Here is a 24,559-nt window from a genome sequence, read left to right as displayed (position 1 = left end):
AACGGATCGCGATCAACCGAGTCAAGTGAGTTGCGGGACGTATTCACAACCTCTCTGCCGCGTCTCACTTCAAGCCGCGGGTTATCACCGCTTTTTATTCTTTCCCGATATTGTCTTTCGTATCCACACACAGACATACACACATACACACACACAGCTTCCGCGTTCAACGATCGTTCCAATCGGAGAAGTCCGCTTGTGATCATCGAGCCATCGCGATCTGTGTCCGTTGCGAAAACGTCGTTAAACGAGTCCCGCGTACCGAGCGTCGAGTTGTGCGAGTCGTGCCGGGATGTTATCGCATAATGAGACTGTCGTCAACGGTCCATTGGCTTTCATCGGCGAAGAAACTGGGTGTGTACACGTAATCCGTCGACCTTCTAAATGCTTGCGAGACGATCGAAAAATACGCAACTACGTAGTACTCGCGTACTTTGTTCCATAAATGAGAAAAGTTTACCGACTCGAGTACTCGTGATCGAGCAACGATCCTTCGAGACAAAGCGCTACGACGCAGGATGATATTTACGATCTCGTTGATCGAGCGTCGATTAATATCATCCGTCTCTCCAAGCGATCTTTACGAAAGCATAAGACGATTAACTATTGTTCGTTTGCTCGTCATCCAGGTATGTTCCGTCGATGCGAGAAAGATTCCTGGGATGGAACGTACCGCCAGAGCATTCGGATCTCGTGCATCCCCACTGGAGAGGGTTCATAGCACCGGGAAAATATTGGCACATTGGATTCGCGCTCATCTACTCGATGCTGCTTGTAATGTCTCTCGTAGGAAATTGTTGCGTCATATGGATATTTAGCACGTAAGTTTGAAATTACATCGGAGGGTTGGTGGTGCCCTCCCTCGAGAAACGGTGGAATACTCGTCCGCCTGCGGATCGATCGTTGGCCGTTTCTCGAAACTACACTTCGTCCTGTACCGACTACCGTCATACGTCGTCGGAATCTGGCGTCGTACCGATCGAACCGCAGATACTCGAGCTCGGCCTGTGTGTTTGCAGATCGAAACTTCTGAGGACGGCTTCCAACATGTTTATAGTCAGCCTGGCGATATTCGACATAATAATGGCCTTCGAAATGCCGATGCTTGTGATAAGCAGTTTCATGGAACGTATGATCGGCTGGGAAATCGGATGCGACGCCTATGCAGTCTTTGGTTCGATCTCTGGCATGGGACAATCCATTACGAACGCCGCCATTGCCTTTGATCGATACAGGTTACGATTATTCCGTTTGATTACGATCTGATTACGATCGGCATAAACCCTGCGAAGATACTAAACGCGCTTTGCTTCTTTCCGCAGAACTATTTCCTGCCCGATCGATGGACGGCTCAACTCGAAACAAGCCGCGATAATCATCGCTTTCACGTGGTTCTGGGTGACACCGTTCACTGTTTTACCGCTGCTAAAAGTCTGGGGTCGATTCACTACCGGTAACAAATTCACGGAAATTTAACTTCCCCCCGTTCCTTTTCTTTTCTTTCCTCAACCTAACCCTCTCGCGTGTTATTTCAATCGAATTATTCCAGAGGGATTGCTCACCACTTGTTCGTTCGATTTCCTCACGGAGGATCAAGACACCAAGGTCTTCGTTATGAGTATCTTCATCTGGTCTTACGTCATCCCTCTAACCTTTATCGTGTACTTCTACTCTCAATTGCTGCAATCTATTCGCAATCACGAGAGAATGTTACGAGAACAGGTCGGTGTCTACGAATTTCTTTTCCCCTTCTTCTTCGTTTTTTCTTTTCTCTCTGCTTGTTTCAATATCGTTGAACGATCCAGCTCGAACGGACTTTCTTCGTTTCTGCTCCACAGGCAAAGAAGATGAACGTAAAGTCATTAGTCTCGAATCAGGACAAGGAAAGGAGCGTGGAACTGAGAATCGCCAAAGTGGCATTTACGATATTTTTCCTCTTCCTTTTAGCTTGGACACCGTACGCAACCGTGGCTATGATAGGAGCATTTGGCAATCGGTAATTTCTACGTTTCTACGCAAGCTTTTCTCCGTTCTTTTTCTTTTTTCTTTTTCTATGACGTAGTTACCAATGACAAATCTAATCGTCTTTGTAGAGAGCTTTTAACGCCTATATCTACGATGTTACCCGCCTTGTTTGCCAAAACGGTATCTTGTATCGACCCGTGGATTTATGCGATCAATCATCCGAGGTAACTAATCACTCGTGATACTCTCCACGATATCGTGGACGTGAATACAAACGAAACGATTATCGCTCTCCATCTCTGTGCAGATACCGACAAGAATTGCAAAAGCGTTGCAAATGGATGGGCATTCACGAGCCGGAAACAACTCACGACTCCGCGTCTGTCCAGACCGAGAAGATTAAATCGGACGATGCATAAATCGAGGGCCTCGAACTTCCTACATTGACGCGCTTATAGGCACGATCGGTTTTCCAGTACGAGATCGAGACACGCTAAAAAGAAAACCACCACTGGTGTGATCTCGATCTCCGCATAAATACGTAGAATCTCAGATTCCACGTAATTACGTGAAATTGTAAAATTGTAAAATATTATACGATCGTAGCGATACGTACAACGATATCAACGATCCTGCTATTATCAAAGCATTATTAAAGTAAATTCCACGGCAAGCTGTTTTATCGAAATTTCCCTTTCGATCCACGTTATATTTACGCCGATTAAACGTCATATCGAAACATCTATAGCGTTCCATCGTTGGTCGAGCTTTCCTCGTGAATGCGTACGAGAGGTTGCGCGCTGTAACATGCGCTGCACCGTGCGCGGTAACTTGCGCGGGTCGATCGACTCGAATTCAAAGCCATCGAAGTGAATTACGCGAGCAACAAACAGTTTCGCAAGATTTCTTTTGGCGAAGAAAACTTCTGGCTAGCCTTTCGTCTAGTCGAAATAAACCGCGTTGAAAATTCTCCGAATATAATTGACTCGTTGTTCCGAAATTCTCAGCGCACTACTTGTGGAAAAAAGTGTGCGCGATGAATTTCCCTTTGATAACGAGCCTCTCGTGACACGTAAGCCTTCTTTTTCTCTCATTCGGCGTGCAGAAGAGAGGAAAGAAAAGCGTAGTTTCTGCCTTTTAGCGCTTTTTACGGAAAATTGAGAGGGTCTTGTTACATTCTCGTTATCCCGATCCCCTTAACACTCCTGCAACTTTTCTTCCTAAGATTCGCAGAAAGCGATGATATTTTTACGCGAGGCGCGTCCTGAAAGAAACTATTTCGTTACACAGATTCGCAAATATAACGCTACGCGAGGTATAGCGTTTCCTTGGTAAAACGAGAGAAAACATCTTAATACGGCGCATATTTTTCAACAGAGATGAAAACCGACCATACAAACCGAAAGTATATTATTGCCACGTCTCTTAACGCGTAATTTCAATTTACAGTAATTCCATGAAAGGCCAGTAACTTCTAATTATCGATTCGTCGTTCATTTACGTATCGTGTATGTACTCGATTGGATGGCAGAGTGGTGTTGCTAGAAATCGATCAAAGTTTCCGGATACTTGCGAACGTCAGCGTATAATGAGAAACGCAAGAGGATATCGACGAAGTAACGAATGATAGTTTTTATCGATAGAAAGATCTCGGTTCATCGAGAAAGGCTAAGGACGATTACGTGGACGTGGAACAGAACGGTGAAAGTTTAGTCCCGATGGCTGCAACGTTACGAGTTGGTGGATCGTGTAGGTACGTGTAGATAGTACACTCGCGTGGCTCCCCGGACAGTAGGCGGAGTCAACGGATAGCCCGGCAGTTCAGTTAATATGCAGTTAGTACGTCATTTGTTTCTCGCCGCTGGGAGGGCTTATCGTAATCTCTAACGTCATGGCTCCCCACGATCTCTCGCGTTAGCAACGCTTGCCTCGCAGATCAACGAATTCGCGGATTCTGTGCATACAGCGCGTTAAACGCGATCACCACGATTCGGCCGATTAGACGAAAACGCTTCTCCGTTATCGAAAAGTAGCGGAATAGAAGCCGACTTACTTTCTTCCTCCTACAATTTTTATTCCGAATCGATTTACGCGGTAACTTTGCCGATTCGTCTGCTACAGTGTACACGCGACTCTTGCATCGATTGAATTTCCAATCAAGCGAAATTCTATCGTATTTGCCGGCGTCGAAGAACCGTTTTCCCTCGCAGTCCGTTTCGCGCACGCGACTCTCGCGCAATCAAAGTTTTCCACGGTTCGTCCCGCTATGGATAAGCCGGGAGAGGAACGACAAGGGCTGTGGAGAAAGGCACGGAGAACAGAGGAGAGAAAGGGAGAGACAAGTTGGTAAGGCGGGAAGAAGGAGGGCAGGAAGAAAGGAAGCGAGTACAGTTTGACAGGGCGAGAGTCCTGGTTTCGAAGAAATCCTTGATTAGATGTTCCCGTCAAAGGAACCCTTCGTTTTCCGAGGATCGAAGAAAAAAAGACGGGTGGCAAGGGGCCGGGTAACGAAGACAGATAAAACGCGAGTGGGGAAAGAGCGAGCGACAGCGAGCGTGGAGGCATGGAAAGCGAGGAATCGGTTTGGGGAGCGAATTAAAAATTGTTCCAGTCGGCGAACACGGAGGAATCGAGAAAACCAGAAAAAGAAGAAGGGGAGAAATAAAGAGGCGTTTTAATCGAAGAGGTCTTGGAAGGGATTGCGCCGTTCCGAGAGTAAAAAGGAACGATCCCACTCGGTTTAAGATACATCCCATCCTATTTCCCGAGGTCGTACCGGCGACGACCAGTTATGGATGTTGAAAATTCAATTACGCGGGATTTATGGCTGCCGACGCTGGGCATATTTATTGTCGTGGCATCTCGTTCTGAGGTGGCTGGCCGAGTCCTCCATTTTCGCATCGAGGGAACGTCCAGTATCAAAATATTGCCTGCAAATACGTACTCTCGTTCCATCGTATTCCAGGGTTACGTTCGATGGTTTCCTTTCTTTTATTTAAGCTAGCTCGATTTCAAGTATCGCCAACCGCGTTTCTTCCCTTCGGCGGTTCTCGTGTCGTACGGTTCACGCGCAAAATGGCAAAATGCGGGAAACGAGTGGAACGATCGAATAAACGAGAATCCGTTTTGGAGTCGCCTATGTTGTTACACGCGTCTAGCATTAAGATAGCGCAGACGATGTTTTATAGCGTTTAGGTGCCTCGCTTTACGGGGCCGTCCTTTTTAAAGCTGTCTTAATCCCCGTTAAGCGCAGGGTAATAAACTCCACAGTGCTCATTAAGGTAGACTGTACAGTCTTTTTGTTCGTGGCACGAGATGTATATTAACGCGGGCAATAAATATCATCCTTATCGGCGGCGTTTCGCCACCTTGTTATCGCGTATCGATTTTCTACCACCCAAAGTCGCATGGTGAAACGCGACCAGGACTTTTCGAATTTTCCAGGACCATCGGACGAGCAGGCAAAGGAAAGACGGAGTCGTTCGGCGGACGATGCGTTGCCACGACCGTGGTTCATCGAAGCGACGAGCGAGATAGTCTCGTCGTGCCGAGATGGCAGGGCAAATCGCAACTTCGCGTTCCTATTCGATCGCGTATTTCATTCGAAACGTCAGACAGAATTCGGCTGTAAAACTTCCCTTCGAATAGAATTTGCTTACCCCGCCAACTCCATCTTCGACGATATTATCGGCGCGGCGCAACGATTTATCTCCCGCGCCACAAATCTCTGATACGCTTTATCGATATCGTTGGATTCGAGCAGATGTTTGCGGTAAACGAGAAACACGTGGTCCTTGGTAACTGTGCAGTTGATGCGCCAGTGTATCGCAACGTTACGCGTTTCCCTGCTCGTTCCTGTTAATCAACCGATTCAAGACGCTATTTAGTTAAATTCGCCGTGCGTCAGGACGGAACGAAAGACGCGAAGGCGAAGGAGAAGCGCGTACAGGAGGCGGGGAACGTCTGATAGCAGGGAATTACGCGAGAGAGAGGTTCGAGGGAGGAAAGAAAACGGCCAAACTAATTTCAAAGCTGTTAAGAGCATTACGAAAGTATGTCCTCGACGGGCGCAGACGAGCGTAGACGGGCGTAGTTAGGCGTGGACTGGTGTAAAAGTATATCCGGGGACGCGGGTATTTACGGATACGTGGAATATTGGACGCGAGAACAAGTGGCGCGTACTATGGCAGAAGATAAAACGAAGGTGCAGCTTTAGCAACGAAGTCGATGAGAGAGGCTGGCGTTTCGCAGCGATTAGAGATGCTCGGGTTAAATCCTTTCGAAACGGGAGGCCAGGGATTTCGAGACAAAACTGCGCGCCGAGAAGAGGAAGAGAGAAGAGCAAAGGGAAAACAGGTGAACGAGTTAAATCAGAAGGACGGAGAAGAGAAGGAGAGACTGATTAAAGTGGAAAGAGCAAGTTGGCCCAGTGTGATGCAACGTGGACAATAGTTGGCCGTCGCGTCGTCGAGGGGTTGGCCAGAGGAAAGGTTGGAAGAGGAGTCAGCTGAGAGAGACCAGCATGGGGGAACCTGTGAACCCTCTCCTACGGACCGAAATACTAAAGCGAGCTTAAGTGCGTTGCCATAGGGACCAGCTGGAGTCGAGGGGGCGAGAGAACAGTGGATGGGGTTGCCGCGAGAGAAGGTCGTGCCACGTCCCGTCTATGCCGCGTAGTTTCCGAAACGCGCTAAACCGCTCGGAAGTAGCCAACGTCGAGATTTGCTCGCTTTTCTTCGCTGGCGATTTTCAACCGTAGATGCGCGTTTACTTGGGATTCTTAGACTCGCGTGAACGAACGCATTCGACGCAAGGATGAACAGCCTGTTTCCCGCTACTGCTATTGTTCGCCCACCTGTGTACTCGCTAAACGTTTCGTTCTTCTTCGCTTTGACGTTTCTCGCTTTGACGTTTCTCGCTTTGTCGGAACCACGACTTAACGCGATTTCGAAGAAACGTCGCATCTCCGGCTCGATCGTTGTACGTACATCGCTACCAACCAAATACGGCATAGTATTACGCGCTTTATTATTTGCAGCGCATGCTGTCGCACGTCCGTAACAATACTTCCGTAAGTCTGTAATTTGCATCTCGTTGCTGATGTATTCCGTGTCGTTCGTGTATCAGCTCGCTGGCACGGTCGTTAAACGAATTTCCTCTTTCCTTGATTCTCCTTTTCTCTTATCCGCTGCAGAACGCTGCTACAGCATTCCTTTTCTCGTCCCTGCGAACGATTCAAGAATTCCACTCGGTAGTTGACACGGCAGTCGCGCGAGAAAAATGAAAACTTGATTATTCGCTTCACGACTTGCTCGATCATAATTGCGACTGGCTACGATCGACGCGAAACTGTTCGTGGCCTGGAATAAGAAAACTCGCTCAACGGAAAACCAAGCGTTTCAGGCCTCTCTTCGCGAACCACGTTTTTAAAAGTTGTGTTTAAAATTTCCGATTTTACATTTACGGCTGGTGAACCCGTGTGAAACGCGTTAATGGCGCGCTATTCCACAGTCGTTGGACGTACGCGCCTCTTACGATTCAACTGCTGAACCGTATTAATATGCCTTCTGCGCGAAACTTGTGCCAAACAAAGGTCGACGAATCGGCCGAACAAACAATGAAATTTTTAGCCACGCCGTTTCTCCGCCACTTTCCACGGTCTTTCAGAGAGCTCCGCAGGAGGCAGAAAAGAGCTGAGATGTTTTCCCTGGAGTCGATACTTGCTCCCGTCGTCTTTCCTTTCAACCGTAATTCCACATTCGTCTTTTCTTCCTCGATGATCGTTTTCTACACGCGTACCTTCGCCCTCTCTCTCCGATCGTTCAGCTGTTTCGCAGTTCTTTAGTCGGATCGTTGTCCCGTCGAGCTCTATAAGGAGCGGAAGCTTAGACTACGTGGAAAGCGGGAAAATGCCAGCGAAGGAAGAGATCGTCGGACGGAAACTAGGCGAGCTCGGCCAGCTGCAATACCGCGATACACAAACTTATTGGCGAAACTCGCGAAACTTCCGCAAGGTTCCGAGAATTTCAAGATGGCGAACATCCGCATTCCGGATTAGAAGAAAGGAAGAACAAAGGTCTCTGGAAGCTGCTTTATCGGTGGAAATTTTCCTCCTCTCTGCAATCAAAAATTCGTTTTGCCTCGCAACAAAGTATCCCGTCGAATCGTTCGATGTTCGATGTTCCGTGCTGCACGTTGCATGTTCGAACACGTCGCAACTCGCGTTGAGTTGACTCTATCGAAGTAATCACGAGTCGTGCCCATTTCTGATTGGCGCGATAAAATTAACAGGGATTCGTTTGGCGCGCAACTCCAATTGTAAATGGCACCGGTTAATTGGGTCGACCATCTGACGATTCGATGTGAGGAAATTCGAGCTTGGTCACGATAATGAGCCGTATTAATTATAAACACGTCGCACTGCCGTTAATTACTCAAGTTGGAAGTGCGATAGCACGTTTACATTCCCAGCATCTCTTCGATCTGTACAATTCGCATTGTCGCCGAGCGAACGAGCAGTTTTTAACGCGATGGCCTCGTTCGAACGACACGAACATTCGTCGTTTGTTACCTCTTTACCTCTTCGTATCTATCTGTTCCGCATCAACGTGTTCGCAAAGCACGCCTGCTAAAATTTTTACCAACCTTCTCCCCGATTAAATTTCCCCTCTTTCAGCTCGCAGAGGGAGACGAAGGATATTGTAACGCCACACCTTTTCCGTTCATGGCGTGTCGATAGTTCGTTTCTCTTCTGTCGTATTTCCAGATACCAGATTATTATTTCACATTTTCTTATCTGTCTTTCTGCATCAAATTTAACCCTGTCCCCCCACCGGAAATTCGCTTATTTTTACCCAAAATCGAGTCGTACGTCATCGTTTCTCGTTTATCGATACTTGGCTTCGATCAAAGGCTCTCTATGCTGTTAAACGTATCACAGAAAACAATGAAATTTAAACTGTTCCTTCGAGTGGCAGCGAATTACACATTCTAACCAACACTCGTAAGATCTGTGGATGAAATTGAAGCAGCAAGTGTACCGTACTACTCGGTCCATGTAAATTGTTCGTAAAAAGGGAAAGCGGAATGTGATAAATAGGATAATGTAGAGCTATCGATCGATAGAGAGCGAGAAGAAGGAGAAAACAAAGAAAGCTGTCGATACTCTCATTGGTTCTTGCTAAACCGAAAGTCGCTAGAGAAAAGGTAAAAATGAGAGTCAGCGTGGGATGTAAGCGCAAATCGTCCAGCGAATCGATTCCATTATTCGTAATAACGAGTAAACGACCGCTGTAAGCTACGCGCTTGCTAATATAGAAACGAACAAGAATAGAAAGAAAGTAAGGCGGAAATACGAATGTCGCAGGCCGAGCAGGTTACAGCTGAATAATGACTGCTGCAAGAGAAAAAGTATTAGTTCGCGAGCACGAAGCTTTCTCTGTAAAGCACGTTCTCTACATCACTCGCCTTTTGTCGATGCCATCCGCTAACGAGAAGTGATAACAAAACCATCTTGCGAAACCTCGACTATTTTTCCCGATGCAGCTCGTTTCAAGAGCAAAAGAAATTCTTCGACGAATTCACAACGCTGTACGATCGGTATTTTGGAAAATTTTTTTAATTTTTTCCCATTCCAAACGTGCTCGGCTACGAGTAAATTAACAGGCGGATCTCACCGACGACACTGCGATACGAACCAGATACGTATCTTGCGTGTATTAGGTTGTCCGGAAAGTGTCTTTCCTTTACAGACGCGTCTTTTACAATGACGCACCTTTGTACAAACATGAAACCTAACCTGTCGAACGTTGCGATCTTTATTTCGATAGAACAAAATGGATCATACGTAATTCGATAAAATAATACAAAACGGAAATCCATTATTTCCTTATAAAACGAAAGAAACCTTTCGGACGACCTGACATATATTGCGTATGTTAACAACGACACATTTTCAAGACTCGTAGCAGGCAATTAGCTTTCGAACGATTTACGGCAAGCACTTGGACTACGCGTGAACAACGAAAAGCCAGACGAGATCGTGCAAAACTCTATCGATAGCTAGCGAGTCGAACTGGCGTAGTTAACCGCTGTCAAAGGTTTTGATCGACGCGAGAGAGTTTAAGGTTTCAAGTTGCAGTGTTTTAACGGTGATCACGATACGGATTCGACTCAGACTCGAGTCGGTTTTAGATTATTATACATTCACGATCTAGCTATCTATGACTTACTCGCGGTTATTTAAGAAAAGCCGTGCAACGTTGCGCTGCTTCAAAGAATAAGAATATTATTCCTAGAAGAATCAATGAGAGAACGGGAAAACTGGGCTGCCTTCTGGTAAGTAGTAACTATCACGAACAGCGCTGTACTTACGGAGAACATCGAACAGAAATTACGTAGCGAACGATTCGACCATGCGGTGATCTCTCTGATTAATAGAAATTTCTAACGATAGACTGACAAAGTGATTACTTCGCTGGCAAAACCGAGAATTCGTTTCGTCTATCTAGATCTCTGCGACTTACGCTCGAATCTCGTTATTGAAAATCATTCGCCACCTTCGATAGCAACCAACGACGCGGAAAGTTTCGCAGTAGAAATTGTTTCGTGTAACTGCTCGATGATGAAGAAGACGAGAAAAATCATGGAAAATGGGCGAGCGTTGCCACGCTCTTGCGAAAGAAGCGATAAAATCGCGCGAACGCGCGAAAATTAGAAACTGTTTTTTCCAACGCGGTACGTTCGGCAGTTGCACGGTCGAGACCATAAAAGTTAACGAGCTGTTGGCGAGAAATCGTTAAAAGTTAGCGTTGAAAATTCGTGAAACCGGATGCAGGGTGTCCTGCAACGGGCGTAATTAAATGTACGGACACAATTTGTTCTAATTTTGGATGCAACGCCTTCCAGTAGGCACGACTTTTCTCTCCTCTTCTTCGTCGTGCTGACTGCACGTCGAGGAATACGTATAGAGTACGCGCGTATCGTCTGATAAACCTAGCTAAAGTGCACTCGTATTTGAAGTGGTGAATTCGCGCGGCGAGATCACGCGAATCAGCGTCGCGTTATATTTTCCAGGATATTTTCAAGAGACGTCGTGTTTTTCAAGGATCTCGTATTTGAGGACGCGATTCCGCCCGATGACGATGTCGTCGCTCTGATCATATGGCGCATACTTGAAACGCTTTGGTTGAGATTCGCGCGTGAAAATATCGCTTGACGAGATGCTACTAAATAACATCTGCCGGCTTATTCGACGCGACAAAATTTAAATACGCGCGACCAACTTTTTTCGTTTCCATTTTTGTCCTCGTTTCTTTGACTCGTTCTCTTAAAAAGAAAAAAAAGGATAGAAACAAAAAATAAATAAAAAAAAAAAATGAATGGCAGTGTACTGGCCGTGCAAAAACCGATTCGATTATTCCGCGATACGAAACTGACATGGATATATAAAGAGAAATAGAGAACGAGAAGGAAAAATGCAAGTGGCGATATTTACAAAGAGTTACGAGACAAGCGATACGGTTTTCCGCATTTCCATGGTTTCCCCGTTCGAAATCGAGTTAGAGTAGCGAAAGGACTCGGAGGGCCTTCGATAGCCCGACGACTTCTTCGATGGGATTTTGATTCCGCGAGAATTTTCTTGACCACCCTTTATAGGTGCGACACAGGCCAACTATGTGCCGCAGCACCTACACAGACGAGGATAAGCGAGGAAAGCCAGAGCATGCGCTCGGGTATCGCAAATGTACGAGCTTCGGTTCTCGCTTTAGTCGAACCCCGGTAACGGTAGGGGTAGAACGCGCTCGGACGACTATTCGACAACGTGCTCGCCACAGGACAAGGGGTATTTTGTCGATGAAAAACGAGACCGAGCATCTACCACTTCGACCTGATTCTCAGATTTCAGCGTAATGTTGCGGACTCGTAAGAGTTTCCATTCCAATTAGTTTCTAGCTATTGGCAAAGCAGGTCGTCCGCAAGCCCGACGAAACGCGAGGGATATAGCGTGAAGAAAAGGACAAAACGGTTTTGCAAATGCATTCGCGCCGATCATCTAGAGGCAAGTTTTTCTGGTAAATTGCGACATCGGTGGCAGTGGCGATATCTATACTGGTGATAGTGATAGTGGTGAAAGTGGTGTTGGTGCTGGTGGTAGTGATATTAGTGTCAGTGATATTGACGACGGTAGTGGCGGCACGTGAACCTTTGGCGAACACGTTACAAAGATGCGGTAAATTTTTCCACTGCCCTTCGAGCACGCCGAACCTGCCCGAGCGTCAACTATCCTAAACAGGTGAGAGAACAAATATTCTACGTGTTAATGTACGAGCCGCACAGATATACGAGGTGAAAGCAGGTAACTGGATTTTTACAATTTTGGAGACTTTGCTGCCAAAGTATTTTTTTTTAAATATAATGTTACGCGCAACGCATAATTTCGTCGATTCTCTCTATCTTTTCGTTTCCTGGCGTTGATCGATTCGACGAACAAACGGCCCATACCTCGCGCGTTAACTTAGGGTTGTTTCACGGAGCCAGCGTCATACGGTAGATTATAGCGCAAAAGGTGTACTGCGTACGAAATTTGTCGAATGTCGATGTACGATCAGGGCTGTGAAAGAGAAACGAAGTCGATAAACACGGTAATACGAGGCAACTACACGTTCGTTTAGAGAGCAATGTTACGACCACCACGCGTAGAATCGTTGCAACTCGTTAACGAGTCCAAGAACTCTTAACAACGTTACGTCGTTTCATCGCAAACTTCGGAATATACAGGATGAATTTTCAATTCGCTTTCCCGGCGACTTCGAGATAATCGACTTTCAATGAAAATTTGCAAATCGAACAGGATAGGCGCGTGTAGCTTTGGAACGTTTTTCCATGCTGGAAGAAAACAAGCGTTCGCTGCACAGATTCTAGGTTGGCAATTAACCAGCATGAAACGATAGATATCGCTTGTTTGAACTATACATATTGCCGATAGTTTTCGCTTTTGAGAGAGATTTAATAGAATTTTAAATTGATAGGATATTCATAGGTGATCCAAGTTAATCGTTCAAAGAGGAAATCGGATTTACGATTACGATACGCATGAAGATCATAGGGAGGATACACGCGATAAGTACGTCTTTGTTGATTTTTTTTACACAGCTGGCATAATTATATTGGGAAATTTTAGAGGCAATCCGAGGTTACAAGGTATTTACCGCACGCATAAACGTATTCGGTAGGAAATTAGTATACAGCACGAACGGCAATTTTAAGCATATAATAACGCGCGATTACTAAGTAAGAAATGTTTTAATACCTAGGATATTTTGTTGCTGTTGTTGTTGTTGTTATTATTGTGACAAGCGATATTTTTAATACACATGTCTGGCTCCGAAATCAAATAAAAAAATCATCTCGGTATTTGATAACCAAAGATCGATCGACAAGGTATTTCATCTTGAAATTGCTTTCCTACAAAGTATGGAAAATGTAACATCGCATTCCTCTCCTGTAGTCTGCACATGACAAATATCGATTAAAGGTGATCATCGCGAATTTAGGATTTCTACGTTCGTTCAACGCTTCGGATCGAAAGCTTGTCATCGACGATGCTTCGATCGATCACGTAGGACGAGCTTCTGTGGCCTTTCGGTATTCGGTATTCAGTTCCAGCACGAGATAAGTAAAGGGCCGACGTTAATTACCGACGAACGCTTCGATTCCCCCGACGTGCGAGTATCGTTTCGAATGAGATATTCCCTGGTTACCTTCGGCTTATTTAGCTTCTAGGCTTTCAGGCCAGTTCCTGAGAGATTTTCCAAACGTTTGGTTTTTCAACGTCAAAGCGTGGAACCGATCTTAACGCCGACCGAACCGTTCAATTTGAAGATGGCAATTTTGTTGATTCGACGATGTACTCGCTTGGAAGTAAGCGAACTAACGATTCGACGATTACGTAAGGACGATTTAATGAGATTTCTTAAGGTTCTAGAACTTTCGTGTCCTGTTCGTACACCTATTCGACGAAATACATTTGTCAAAGTGATCAAACGATATGAAAATCTCCGTCGAAGCATTTTCTCTTTGCAAAATATTTTCCACCTTTTCCGGATGCTCTACAAACTTTTTTGACTTTTCAATCTTTCCATCCCTTCCATGTACACTTTCCTCGATTGTTTGCTTCTCTCGTAATTTTTTTGTACATCGTTTTCTTTTTATATATATATCTTTTCCTCTATATACATCGAACTTGGAGTAATTTCTCAATCTAAACGGCTTTTTCGAGCTCTTATATCTCGAAGATCCGACTGTCTTCCTAGAATTATGCTTGTATAACGCTGTATTATCGATCGTACATCGAAATCGAGATTTTAAGGTATTTTTGAGATAACAAAGCATCGAAGAGCTACTTAACCTACATTGATGAAAAACTTGGGGAATAATTTTATGTTAAAGCACGGAAAATAGGAGCGGAGATTTTGCTAGAGCTGATTTTAGAAGAAATTAGAACCATCGACGGAATATTTCATCCGAACAGTGCAAATTGGAAAAAGTTCAGTTGGCTCGTTTAAGGGTATTTTTTCAATTTGTTGAAAGAAAAGATAGAGAGAGAGAGAGAAAAATAGAGGAAAAGAGATTTCAATTATTGAAAAAGAATTAACACGATTAGTTCTCTGAATAATTTTGGTATTGACGTTCCAAGTGAAAAATCCAATAGAAATCCTATCGAGAGAATCGCGAGAACTTGAGACCCTTAGATTAGCAATTGCTAGACACTCTAATCTCTTCTCTAAGACGTCTCTTATACTCTCTCTCTCTTATACGGTCTTCTTCGTGCAGTTACTTAACAACGATGGATGTAAAAACTTTCTACATAAAGCACATTTTCTCTTTAGGCTAAAATAAGCTTCTGTATCATAGCCGTGTACGAGTAGGTTTTTCCGTGCAATTGTAAATGATTAATATCGTATGATCGACGATTAACGATTTTAACTTAACACGTATCAATAATCGCCTCGTATTCGTTATACGAAGTAATTTTCTTGCGGATCGATTTATTAGCTCGTAACAAAGTATTTTATCAGCGACAAATAATTATACGCGAGATTATCAGTTAAGAATTTCCTCTTAACGATCATAGCTTACTGCAAGGCCATAACTAATTAAATCGATAATTTTCATAATTTTTTAGTAGGGAAAAAATTTCCATTAGGTTTGTAGAATATTTTGCGAAATATTTCGAGAGCGAGTTTCATCTCAGGTTTCGTTTAATACGTTCTAACGTAATATCCGCGCGTTCGATGTTCCTAACTTTCGACAGCATTAATCTCATTGGCGATAACCTACGTAACGATTACGGGAACAACGAGCATATTCAACTACACGAGAAATTGTTTCTGGCAACGGCCACTTCGCTCGATCGGTCGTATAATTGTCCACTCGGTATCCTTTCTTCGGCTTTTTTCTCGCCGAAGGAATTTAGCGATAACGAGTTCGATATCAAACAGTCGGATTGGATCAAAAGCGAGAGAAATGAAATTTCATCGAGGCGCGTTCGAACAGCAAGGACGGTAACAAGGGGCTGATATTAATCTCATCGACGAGATGCCGAGGATGATTATGGCAGTGGATCGACTTGGTCGGTGTGTTCCTCGGGCACGGCTGGGCAACGCTGGTTCATGTTGAACCACGATGGACCGTGGAGGGTAACTGCTGGAAACGTTTTGTATCGCCGGAGGGAGAGATCGAGAGAGAGAGAGAGAGAGAGAGAGAGAGAGAGCGTACACCGAAGAGCATGCGAACGAAGGGGAGAGACAAGCAAGAGAGCAAGCACACGACTACTCGTATGTCGGGACGCGTGTGTTAGGCGCGCGAAACCAGGTTGGTCGTTGGTAGTAGGCGACAGCAAACAGTTTCAGGAATGCGTGGCGTGTGTTTCGAGAGCGCTGATATGATTTAGGAATCGCTTCCTACGGTCCCGACTATCCAGCGGTTTGGTCGGTCTAGCTATGGCACCAGCGTTGCGGGATTTGCGTGCATCGCCGCTAAATGTTTCGCTCCTCTGAAACGCTGCTCCGATGCCACTGGCCAAGATTTACCGAGCTTACGTGACCTTTCGGCCGCGAAATTAGGCCGATTCATCATAGGCTAGCTGAATGCTTACGCAGGGATGCCGCCAACCTCTATTCATCGTCCTCTGATCGACGATACACGCCGTTCGCGTCTCACACCGCCACCGTCCGAACCCTCTCCCCCAAGTACCGATCGATCGATCCTTCCTGCCGAATATCGATTACGCGGTTCCTCCTATCCAACATCGGGTTCGACGATGCTCGAAATCGCTTTACCGCTCCGGTTCCTAGGAATTCCTACTTAGCTCGCTCGAATCTTTCCGCGATATATATTAGCTTCGCAGCAATTCCGACGCCGCGGGCGTGTTTAAATTATAAATATGCAAGGGTCGAGAGCTAGCCCCGTCTTTCGTAAATGGCTCACGCTAATTACGTAACATAAACGCAAGTGCACTCGTATAATTGCGCGCTCGGATCTGCCATGCCTTGATAATTCGCCGCCGTTTCCCTATTTTTCGTCTCTCGCCCGACTTTTTACTCCAACGAGAAGATTTTTAAACGATAATTATATTACGACAGGTTGTCTGTCGGCGTCTGAATCGTACGCGCGTCGCTAGTCGGTTTCATTCGTTGCTGGGAACGCTCGTCGATCGAAGACAAACGAAGATCATGCTCGAACGCATTCGAATTAAACGTACATAATAGAACGAAAGTTCTGGCAATTTGGTTAATTCGTTGCTTTTAATATCGTAGATTGTTGCACACTACAAGCAGCGAGTGGGGTCACAATAAGGGTGGTGATCGCACGGAGAACTGTGTCGGCCAGGTCGCTCGATATCGCTGAACACGGGACGATATTCGAGCGAACAAGCCTGGTTTTGCTGCATTAATTTTATTATCAATGTTTCCCGTTAAACTTTTGTAATTCTCCTGTAATCGTTGTACCGCTTGTTGCGTGGCTCGTTTCGCTCCGTGTTTTACGTCGTTTCGATCACGGTAGTCCATCGTGGCCAAAACAATGTTACGGAAATTTTCCAAATACGATTCGTTTTATCACGAGACAGAATTCCCTGGCACAGGTGGACTTTTATCGCGTTATTCATATCGATAACGAAGTAATCGACGATCGATTCGTTCGACTCGAAGGTGATTGCTTATCTTCTCCAAACGTAAAATCAATCGATCGTTGGTTCTCGTGCTGGGTGAACTCGGTCCTTTGAGTAGATTCACGAACGGTACACGCTCTATCGGTGACGAGCGTCGCTTCTTGCTTTCGTTTTCCTTTCGCCAGATGCACCCATACCGTGAAATCTCCTTTACCTGTGCATTTCGCGCTTCCCTCATTTTCTGTCCTGCCCTCTCGGATCGGCACGAAACTCCGGTCCTCTTCCGCTTCTCCTTTGCTCTTTGCCCCTTTACTCTTCGACCTTTCCCGCTTTAACGCTCGGTGAATTTTTCACCGTGCAGCTGGTGGCTGGTCGAGTACGAGTTGGTCGGATTCTCTCTCCGGGGATACGCGAACAGCCTGCAGGCTTTGCACAGTCTCGAGTCTCGTTTCTTCGGCTTTCGAGAACGCTCTCTTCTCCGCCACGAAAACTTCTGATCGCTACTCTTTTCTTCCCCACAGTCGATCCGATGCCACCGTTTACAGCGATATCGCGACGCGCAAACTTTTTCTTTCCATAATTTTATCAAAAACGTGCAGCTTGACGCTTTGATCGTTCGGAGGAAGTTCCATGTTTTGCATTAATCTAGCAGCAACCAGAAAATCTTTAAGAGCGTGACAATTTCGACTCCGTTCGTGATTTTATTTCCGTCACGTTCGCCACTAGCACCGCCTTTGCTCGAATGCGGATTCTCGATGTTTCACCGAGCTGACGTGGATCGACTTGAAATCGAACCGATGTATCGTGAAAACAGCCTCGACGCTTTCAACGATCAAGCTTCGAGCGTATACACCGTCGTCGTCGTTTACATCCGAACACGTTCGACGAATTCGCCAATTTTATCGAAGCGTGCGAATTAACGACGATGGATCGGTAATTCTCGTTACGAGTAATAACTCGAACTAACGGAGAATTAATAATTACAAGTAATATCTATCACCCTCGACAATATCGTGTAATCCACTTTTACGAGTATCAACTTTCATGTCGAATAATTAGAGTGGCGTAAAACCAAGTATGAAAGTCATTTTATAGGGCGAGTTCGTTCGCGAAAGTGCTTTTCGTCCGTCTTTCCTCGATATTCGATTTCCAGGTTTTCGCTACGAAGAACGTAAGTAGAACTAAGTTTGCGGCACGGCAGAATTTATGGAGAAAGATGTTTAAGCAGTCGTCGTAAGTAGTAAATATTTGAACGATACTCTTCTCGAACCGCTGAATTTCTGCTACCCTTTATGCGCCTAATTATATCGTTTTTCCCTTCGTGGCAGGTATTCATTTGGCTTCGTTTGTTTTGTCCTGCTATTTTTCACTTTTATTTCCAACCCGAGACATCGATCAGTTTTTCCAAATGAAATTCCGACCTGGCCCTTGTTCGTTCGAGTCGATTTCAAGGTACATGAACATCGTCGTTCAATAAACGTGGGTGTTAGTAAACATGGGAAACCTACAAACTGGTTCTCCGCTAGGAACTCCTACGACGTTAGTGTCCACGTATGAATATGTAATAGCTGGAAACACGGTGTACAGAGGCACGCGAGTCCTCGCTCTTGTACGTCGTTTTCTCTTAAATCGCGCTGCGAGCACGTAAGCCGAAACAAACATGTCGCGCGTTTCCTTGCTAAACGCGAGAAGAAATAACCACCTACCTCTGCCGTTTGCTACACAGAGAAAAGAATACATAAACTGGAAAATATGGCTCCTCTGTTTTTCTTTTTTTTTTTTTTTTTCTTTCTGAAAGCAAATATCTCCGGATTAACGTTTCTTTCTCGTTCGTTGGCAACGGCACATACGCTGTCGCGTGTACGACGTTAGGGTTTGTTCGGAGCATAGATCGAGACAAAGAACCGCGTAAGCGAAGAAGGGAAACGGGTGAGGAAAGTGGTTGCCGCGAAGTAGGGTGATAGAGTGTACGCGAGATCGAGTGCACGGGACACGAGAGTCAAGCAAGAAGCAGAAGGACCATACGGATGGACGAATAAATATAGACGGATAGGTAGACGGACGGGGCAAAGGCAGAGAAACGGGAAAGAAAGCGTGCGCGAGGAAGGAGGGCAGGGACGGTGGAAAGACCGACAGAGACTCTCGACCCTCCTTTGCGGTTCTTCGCGTACGATGCACCAGTCAGGCCACTATTGTTTGAGTCATCACAATGGTGGAACAAAACCTCAACCGGAGGATCGAACTGCACTCCAAAGCCCAACTCCCCGCCGCTGTCGGTCTTTTCCCTCGGCGAATCAGCCCCACTAGCGAACTCGTTCTCCGTACGGTCCACGAAGAGCAACGAAGCTACCCCTTCGGAAGCGGCTGTGCGGCGCTGCTCGCCGCGCGTCTCCTACTTTCCCTCCGTTTCGTTCGCTGGCACTCGCGCCTATTCGCGACAGAAGCTATCGCTTTTCGAATGACAACAACCAGCAAGAACAAAGGGGAAAGGTTGACGGTGCAAGATGAATCCATTGTGCCGCTGCATGCACCGCTACCGCTCTGGCGTGTCGATGGCTTTCGACTCGCCAACCGTGCAACGTCTTTTCTACTTTTCGCCTCGTCGTCTGGCCGAATGAACGGCTCGCGGCCTACTTGCTCCTTCCTTTTTCGACCAGTCGTCCGTGTTCGTCGATTCTTTTATTCCGAAAGATGAGCATTTTAACGCACGCGCCAACAACGACGAATCGCTCCGACGAATAAAACCCCGGCATCGTACGACGTAGCTCTATGCCACAACGTGCACGACAAACGTAGTTTGATGCCAAGTTGAAACAATTCGAGTTTCCGGAGTCGAACATCGAACGATTTCGGAGAACCACGGTTTTGCGGTATCTCCTGCTGGATTCCTGAAACCGATACGATTCCGAGATTACGCTGCTGTATACTCCGAAAGCCACTTGCACTTGACTGATAGCGAACCGAGTTCTCGCGGTTTTAAGGCTTCGTTCCGAACCAGGTAGAGGGGAAACCCCTCTCCACACTCCGTCAATACTCAGCGGCCATAATCCCTCGAATAAAGTTATCACTCGGAAGGAATTCGGATTTAAGCAGGACTCTGCGATTCCATTTATCTCCTTCTCGACAAAGCACTCGTGATCTCGATTCGCCGTATTTGACCATCTTTCGAAGAAACGCCGAGAAATTTATTACAGTCGTTGCACGATCCAACAGTGTGTAAGATTCAATGTTATCGTTTGGAAACGTGAACGAAACGCAGCAGCGAATTCAACGTAGAATTATCGGTGTATTCGGTGTATTATTTTCGTCGATTCGGATGGTGCGTCGATAGACGTTCGTTGGTACACGCGTGGAAATCTCTTGGAGCTCGAACGATCGGTCAGCGACGATCAATCACGAGCCGTAAGGACGCGAACGTACAAAATCGCGGTAAAGGGTTGCGCGAAAGAGGCGAAGAGAAGGAAAGACGACGATAAAATAGAATCGTCGGTCAAGTTTCGGCGAAAACATGTCGGCTCTGAGTTCGAATCTTCTCGTAAATCTCTAGAGTGCTCCGACGAGAAGGAATATTTTTTCGAGAGTGCCGCTTCCATTGGCACTCGAGAGAACGCTTATCCAGCCGTAGGAAACGCTCGAGCACTGCTTCGCCCGCTTTCGTGGCAAGGCTCGCGACTGAACGATGATTGGATTAGTCAACGTCGTTTCTCAGAATTTCAACGAAGACGACTGCAACAACTATATGGAGTTTCGTGAAAATCTTCCATAGGAGAAAAGAACTCGCCGAATCCCCGGAGAGGTTGGTCGATTCGATGATCTGTAAAGATGATTCAGCGCGATGCAGCCACGCGAAACTGTTTGAAAATATTCAACGGAATAAATTCTCGAATAGGATAATCAGATAGTTCGCAATTCGTAGAATTCGCTTGAAACGTATCTGTTGTTTTATTGGCAAACTCGCGGATACGTTGCGCGAGGATATTCGTGCGTGTTATGCGAGGTTAACGCCGGTATCTGGCAATTTGTAACTCGAAAAATATTAGTTCGGAGTTAGAAATTCGTGAGGGAAAGATTCGTTTCGTCGAGATTCGATCTTATCGCGATGATAAATTGGCGAGGACGGTAAGTAGGAAGATGAACGAGAATGCTGCGAGGGCATGCAGACGTACACCGCATCGTTGATCGAACTACATGCGCGTAAAAAACCATTTCCATTGTCACGGGAGAGGTTGATTTTACGGGATAACGACCGTAGCTATTGCGGTCCACGATGTTTTACTCGGTCGCCTAAAGTGACTTCGTAAATCACTAGGGAGCGAGTTGTGCTCCTCGGTCATTATACCAAATTTACGCGTTCTATACAAGCTCTGCGGAGTTCGGGTTGCACGAATCGTTGGAAATTCTGCCGGTTCGCCCACCTCCGTCCTTCTCTTTAATCGAAACAAAAACTCGCTCGCGGCAGATATTGGTTTCGAACGTTGCGCACCGACCGGACTCTCGATGACGCAGAGATATCGCGAAAGTTTCGAGCTAGCCCCGATTAATTCGAGCGATTATACGGCGTTAAATCGCAATGCACCGTATAATACCGACCGCTCCACTCGCGCTATAATACGTTAAGTCTGGCCAACGAGTTCGACGGTGCGAACGAACACGTTCGCCACGCGTACCAAATGTCACCGAGAACGCCGCTGTTGAAATCCTGCAACATTGTACCGATGATTCTCGTTTTCGCCTCTCTCGTCCTCTCTCGTCCTCTCCCATCTTTCCTCTGTCGACGTTTCTCTCTCTGCTCCTCTGTCCGCGAACAGAGTCCAGTCGAGTGCCGTGTGTACAGTTAACGCTATTTTCCAACAGCGTTTCCATTCCTACTCTTTCTCTGTTCACCGGGATACTCGGCCGCGATACGAAACAGCGTTTCAGATGCAACGCGAAAAATCGTTTTCGATGGAGATTCGAACAAACAGCCGGCAAAAAACGACAAATTAATGGAGCGCCGATTGGCCTGTGCAAGGGCGCAGGCAAGAGGCAGCCTTAATTATATTATAAATTTAACGACCAAGTTGCGCGACGTGATACGAGACGAGCCACCGCGACAAGGAATGGCGCATCTTAGGGAAAAACTGCTGGAATATTATTATACTGCATCATAGTCACTCGCAAGGCGCAGAGAAAAATGTTTTGCATCTGCAGCTGACTAGGGTATGATATAAGTAATGGTTGCGCAAATTTCCTTTGGGGCAATGCGTTGCTATCGCGCTTCCCACCGCGCGCCCAGTGACATGCGGCTTTCTTATCAGGTGAAACCGCTGTTTCTCCCTCTGTGCCACAAACCGACGATCATATCGAAAGAGCGTAACGGCCCAAGGGCAACGACCGTTAATAGCCGCGGAACGAAATCGCCGTCCTTCCAATTATTTCTCCCCGTCTCTGTCTTTAGCGGCGATATTATTTAATAAAAATGGCAAGCGTAACGGTAAAGCACTGGCAGGTAGCCAAGAAGAATCGGCCCCGTGCATTCTACTGGAAGATAACGCGATCGCAATTAGAGTGAAACGCGATAAACGGGAGCTCGGTGAGAATGTACGTTTCGGACGCAAGTGGCGAGCAAGAGCAGCGAACAGCGCCAATTCCTCGGAATTCTTTGCAGCGAGTGCAAATCGTCCTTGGACCGTGCGAAACACCGGTGTACGCGTTATTCAAAATCTTGCTCCGTCGTCCCCTGGTAGAATGGGTTGCGGGATAACGCGTGCAGGCCCGGACAAAGATTCGCAGAAGCAGCAGCGGCGTTCCACTCGTCGAGGGTAAGGTCCGCTCCATTACCATCCTCTAAATCACGCCGGTAACGTTTTTGGGACGGTCGTAACTTCGGGCTCCGATGTTTTTGGCCTCATTAGTAGCCGTCTCTCGGCTTGATGTGGTACACGGAAAAGGGTCCTGAGAGGGCGAGAGAGAAGCCTCGGAGGGAGGCGGTAAGAGGAGCGAGAAGAGGTCGAGAAGAGAAGTCGTTGCCGCGAGAGACGAAGGGAGACGGGGTGGCGAAACGCCGCCGGAGCAAAGGAGAACGCGGAGGAGGTACGACGAGGCTTGGCTGTAGCAGAGGATACCGACAGTGGCTGCGATTAATATTCCCCGGTTCTAGCAGGAGTTCCGTCGTATCTACGTCGTACGGCAACCTTCTCTGCCGTACGTTTGCACTTTGAGTCGTAGCCGCAATCCCCTGGCTTTCCAGTCACCGCTGGCCCTTTCGAGATCCGCATTACGCTCGATAGCGTCTCCTGCTCTTCGCTTGGAACAAAGAGAAACGACAAACGATACGTCTCTTGCCATTCCAACGCTGCCACTGTACTCCTCTCTACGTATTCGCCGTCATCTTTTTCGCGTATACCTGCCGTTTTCGCGCGAAATCTCACGATTACGGTACAACCACCATCGACCGACTACTCTGATATCCCAACGTTCCGTTATCCCAGTGGAATATTTACATCTACCGGTAATCGTTGTGTATACGCGTGACGTGCTTCTTGTTAAAATACGATTACAATAACACGGTAAATCGTAACAGTTACGCGTCTACCTGTCTTAAATAATATACCAACATACGCGCGGCGCGTTTCCACGCTATTGTCTATTTTATCATTCGTTGCTATGATTTAGATTTCCACGACGAATTATTTACAGAGAGAGTGGCGCCAGTTTGAGAAATCTACGACCGAGCGACTCTTGAGGTTACACGAACGACGTCGCATCGACATGAAAAATGCCGAAAGACCGAAATAAAAGACGCAAACGCTTCTCATATTCCGTCGCTGTAATAGCAACGATTCAACGCTACTCTCTTCGAGCAAGAGGAAAATGTTGGCTGAAATTTTCTCGAGCAAGTACTCGAGAAACGTGGGTGTATGTACGTGTGGCGTTAAAGGGAACGAGAAAGGCCGAGCACGAGGAGCGGGGTGCAAGTGGGACTAGACTTTACGGTGCTAGAATCATCAAAGGGAAAGAACCGATACGGAAGGTGGAAAAAAGAAAATGAGACGCGGTTGGTGGTCGAAATGTCAAAAGGGGCCTAATTCGATCGAGCGAACCGGTTCTCGCGTGTACCGGTATGTCGAGCCTATCGAATCCAGCGCCAAAGGGTTACGCGGGTGTAAAAGGGACGTGGGATGAAGTCGGACAAGATTGTGGAGAATGCGCGAGAGTAGCAGGGATTAGCCAACGGCGAGAGGGGATAGATATCTGGCGTGTATTCCATAGATTCGAGTGGGCCGCACGGCACGGCGCACCCATTTTCCGATAGCTAATTACCGTGGATATGCAAGCGCATCCGTTGCAAACGCGTGCGCTATCGCGTATACGCGCGATACGCTTATCCACGATGGTTCGATACGCGCCACGAACGACCAACGTTCGGTGAACGCTGCGCCA

The 24,559-nt window shown here is 46.5% G+C and overlaps 2 protein-coding genes across 4 annotated transcripts in view; one reads left to right on the top strand and one right to left on the bottom strand.

Annotated features, from left to right (window-relative positions):
• The window catches only part of LOC117155332 (uncharacterized), a 149,341-nt gene that overhangs the window by 69,228 nt on the left and 55,554 nt on the right, over window positions 1-24,559 (bottom strand). The gene's annotated exons all lie outside the window — the stretch shown is intronic.
• Rh5 (Rhodopsin 5) lies at window positions 15-2,638 on the top strand. Its single transcript, XM_033331202.2, has 8 exons — window positions 15-354; window positions 630-821; window positions 1,020-1,235; window positions 1,323-1,453; window positions 1,550-1,722; window positions 1,839-1,996; window positions 2,094-2,189; window positions 2,273-2,638. The coding sequence occupies exons 1-8, from the start codon at window positions 293-295 to the stop codon at window positions 2,382-2,384; spliced, it is 1,140 nt and encodes a 379-aa protein (XP_033187093.1). The 5' UTR covers window positions 15-292; the 3' UTR covers window positions 2,385-2,638.

The sequence above is a fragment of the Bombus vancouverensis genome, chromosome 12 (genome assembly GCF_051014615.1).
Source record: "Bombus vancouverensis nearcticus chromosome 12, iyBomVanc1_principal, whole genome shotgun sequence".
In the NCBI taxonomy this organism is placed as follows: Eukaryota; Metazoa; Arthropoda; class Insecta; order Hymenoptera; family Apidae; genus Bombus; species Bombus vancouverensis.
Note: the sequence above shows the minus strand (reverse complement) of the source record. Positions and strands in the feature narration are given on the sequence as shown.